Source organism: Bidens hawaiensis, unplaced genomic scaffold (assembly GCF_021521415.1).
Source record: "Bidens hawaiensis isolate Kalapana, Puna unplaced genomic scaffold, B.hawaiensis_p1.1 tig00056828_1, whole genome shotgun sequence".
Classification (NCBI taxonomy): domain Eukaryota; kingdom Viridiplantae; phylum Streptophyta; class Magnoliopsida; order Asterales; family Asteraceae; genus Bidens; species Bidens hawaiensis.
This window is the reverse complement of record NW_027500236.1, coordinates 51,851-55,222: the sequence shown is the minus strand read 5'-3', so window position 1 is coordinate 55,222 and position 3,372 is coordinate 51,851. Positions and strand designations below refer to the sequence as shown.

Genomic DNA, 3,372 nt, shown 5'->3' with positions numbered 1-3,372 from the left:
ATACGTATGTATGAAATGAAAGTAAATTAGTAAAGTAATTATTATGTATCTTCGGATGCATGATGGAAGGTAAATGTATGTATTGTATGATGCATGATTAACTAGAACTCACTCAGCATAGCTGACTTTTAGTATGCACGCAGGTGAGTAGGATGCGACAGCTGGCGTGAGCGAGAAAAATGGCAGAAGAATAAAAGCCTGGCATCTAAAGACCTGCTATGTTTTTATAAGTTGTATTTGATTTTGAAAGACAAGAAGAATATTTTAAGACATCTTTATGATTTGATATGTAATGTTTTATGAAAGTTTTTATATTCCGTGTATGTTTTATTAACTCTGATAAATATAACTATGTTGATGAGTAAATCCAACGTCCAAATGTGAGGAAACGGTAACGGGGCCTTACAAGAAGAGAGAAAACTGTAATGATAAATGTATAAAAAATATTATTCAATTGAAAATGAGAGAAAAATATAATGTTTTTTTACTGTAATTATTGAGATGTGGATGAGGGACGGATTGGGAATGCTTTAATTACAATAAAAAACACTACATTCCTCTTGTTTAATTAAATACTCTTATTTTAGACATTTATCATTACCGTTTTATCTCTTCTCTAATCACAACCAATTCAACAAATATTTTAAAATAAGTAAGGGCAAATATAGTTTTCCCAAATTTACAAAAAAATCACTACATTTCTCTCTCCACCCTATAATTTACACTCACAACACCACCCTGTAATTTGCAAATTCCTCTCATGTAATTATAGGGGACGGGTTGAGAATGTTCATATCTTGCCAATTAAGAAACGAGGCATGATGAAGGGAATTAAACCCGGTATTTAATTTTGAAAAGACTAAACTACCCCTCAATTGACGGAGGGGCTTGCTTTTGCCCGTCCAAAAAGTAAGGGACTGAAGTAGCGCACGCAATATTAGGATCCACCTGTTTTGTTTTGTGTTGCACTGCCAACAATGTTGATTGATCATAGTATAGTATTAGTGGCTACTCACTCACAATGTGGATGTGGATGGAATTTATGATCTCGGTCTATCAATTGATACGCCGTTTCTTCTTCAGTAACCAACAACAACAAGAAGCCGTTGATTTAATTTCCAAGGCTCCAATGCTCTCTTTGCCGTAGCCGATAGGTATTATTATTATTATTATATCATCTTCATTTTTATTTTTAAATCTCACATTTATTTATTTACTACCTTTTAAACACAATAATCTTGAATTTGAATTTATGAGATAAAGATCAAGCAGCTTAATTATTTATTTACTATTTTATAATAAAAAAAAGTTGTCCAGTCTCCTCGTGTTGGTGTGTTCGATCAAGGGCCAACAAACGTTAGTGTTTTTCTAAAATATACACTGATTTCTGGAGGTATAGTATGCATGGTCACAGTCTATAATTATTATATTGATACTAATTTCATCAATAAAGTTGAAGCATTTCAAGGACTTTTTTGAACCATAACAAGTGACCACAAAGATAGAGCTAGGAGGAAAATCTATCTCTATTAGCTAATCTTGAAGACGACTCATTAATAATGAATCGTCTTATGTTAATGCATTTGCAGGCTAGCTTCAAACTCTGTATCGTGGGAAAGCTTATGTTGCTCTTCGAATTCCTGATCCCGACACTGCTTCTCCACAGCATATTGATCTGGTCCATGTCACCCAAAGGTAGCATTCTCACTTTTATTTTATTGCAATTACTTTCTGACATGATGACAATAATGACGTGATTTTGTTTCAGGAAAGTAGTGGTTGTTTATGTGGTAAATAAACCTGTCACTGTATCAGTTAAAGGGGATGGAACTTGGTTTTTTAAGTATGCTTCTAATCACAAAACCGAGCATTTACATGATCCGGTTAAAATTCTTCTTTTAAGTTATTTATTATCTATGATGTTTCACCTTCTAGTTTCATCAACTAATGACGATATCAATCTAAGTTTGCAGCTAGGCCACCAAACAAACACTAATTAAGGGGGCATATTCGTCTTCATTCTTTTGACTTTAATCAAACAAATCAATGAACACGGGAAGTTAAATGAACAATGTTTTCTTGTTCATGTTTGTTTAAGTCCATTCGCTCATGAATGATTTGATGAACATTCAGTTTGTGTTCGTTTTCGTGTTTGTTTATGTGCGTCCATTAGAAACAGTTCACGGACGACGAACGTAAACAAGCATAAGCACACGTATATAACTGAACATAGATGAACGAATATAAACGAGCATAACTTTCAAAAACCAATAAAAGTAAACGTGAATATTAATATTTTAGGGCTAAAAGAGTAATAAAACTAGACAAAATTGTAATTGGCCTAACAATAGATGAATACATAAAGAACAAACGTAAACGAACGAACATAAACAACCATATAAGAGGGAGTTCGCAAACACAAATGAATCAATGAACGAGACACGTGTTCATTTTCATTCATTTAACTAAATGAACAAAAAGTTTCTGTTCTTGTTGATTCGTTTTATAAGAAAACAAACTTCCCGTTGAACAGCTTACTAAACATTCGGTTTGTTTATAGGTGGTGGAGGCCAAAAGACAAGTTGCGGTTATCGAGTCGTATCTTGAACAGAGAGGAGTTACTCTTCCAGAAGGAAATATATCCTACAAAATTATATGTCCCAACCCTAACTTTCGGTATGAAGTATAAATATGCTATTTGGGAGTTTTAAACTTTTTGTAATTGTTATGCTGATTATTTTCATGAATTAATTTCAGCACAATTCATGTATATAACTTTCCACCTGACCTGAAGTTGTAACATATAAGCAATGGGCACTACTAAAACGAGTAAAAAAGAACATACTGGGTTGGATTAAAGGTGCTTTACCTTTATGTAATTGTGAGAAGAATAAAATAAAAAAATCCATAACGATTACAGAAATATCAAATACAAATTGACAGTTGGATCTAACTCTAAACACTCGCCAAAATAATCTTCACAGCTATCACCAACATGATGACAACAATTGTAACACCCCGCAACCGCAGCGGAAACGTAAACGGGATGCGACAGACACCTCTGATATCAACCACATTGTTTATAAAGAAAACTGAATGCATTAATATACTTCAAAATTACATTATGATTTGGATTTATCATGGTTTACTAAAATTGTTCTTGGTTCGTTTAACCCCTTTCTTGGACCAAGATCCCTTGTATAACCCGTATACATCACTTGATCATGCAAGAATCGGTTTTCATCTTTGAAACCTCATTTTCTTGCAAATAAACTCAAGAAACGAAGATGGAAACGTGATTAACTCGGTTTTTACCTCGGTTTTCTTGCTCCAAATATCGGTTTTGAGTTTATGATCTTGAGAGAGTTGAAG

The 3,372-nt window shown here is 33.4% G+C and overlaps 1 protein-coding gene across 1 annotated transcript; it reads left to right on the top strand.

The window, feature by feature from the left end:
- Nucleotides 1–1,027: 1,027 nt before the first annotated feature.
- Nucleotides 1,028–2,689, top strand: LOC143601607 (uncharacterized). The gene is made up of 5 exons (XM_077078977.1): nt 1,028–1,146; nt 1,318–1,330; nt 1,595–1,695; nt 1,769–1,883; nt 2,561–2,689. Exons 1-5 carry the CDS (start codon nt 1,028–1,030, stop codon nt 2,687–2,689), a joined length of 477 nt encoding a protein of 158 aa, XP_076935092.1.
- The last annotated feature ends 683 nt before the right edge of the window (nt 2,690–3,372 follow it).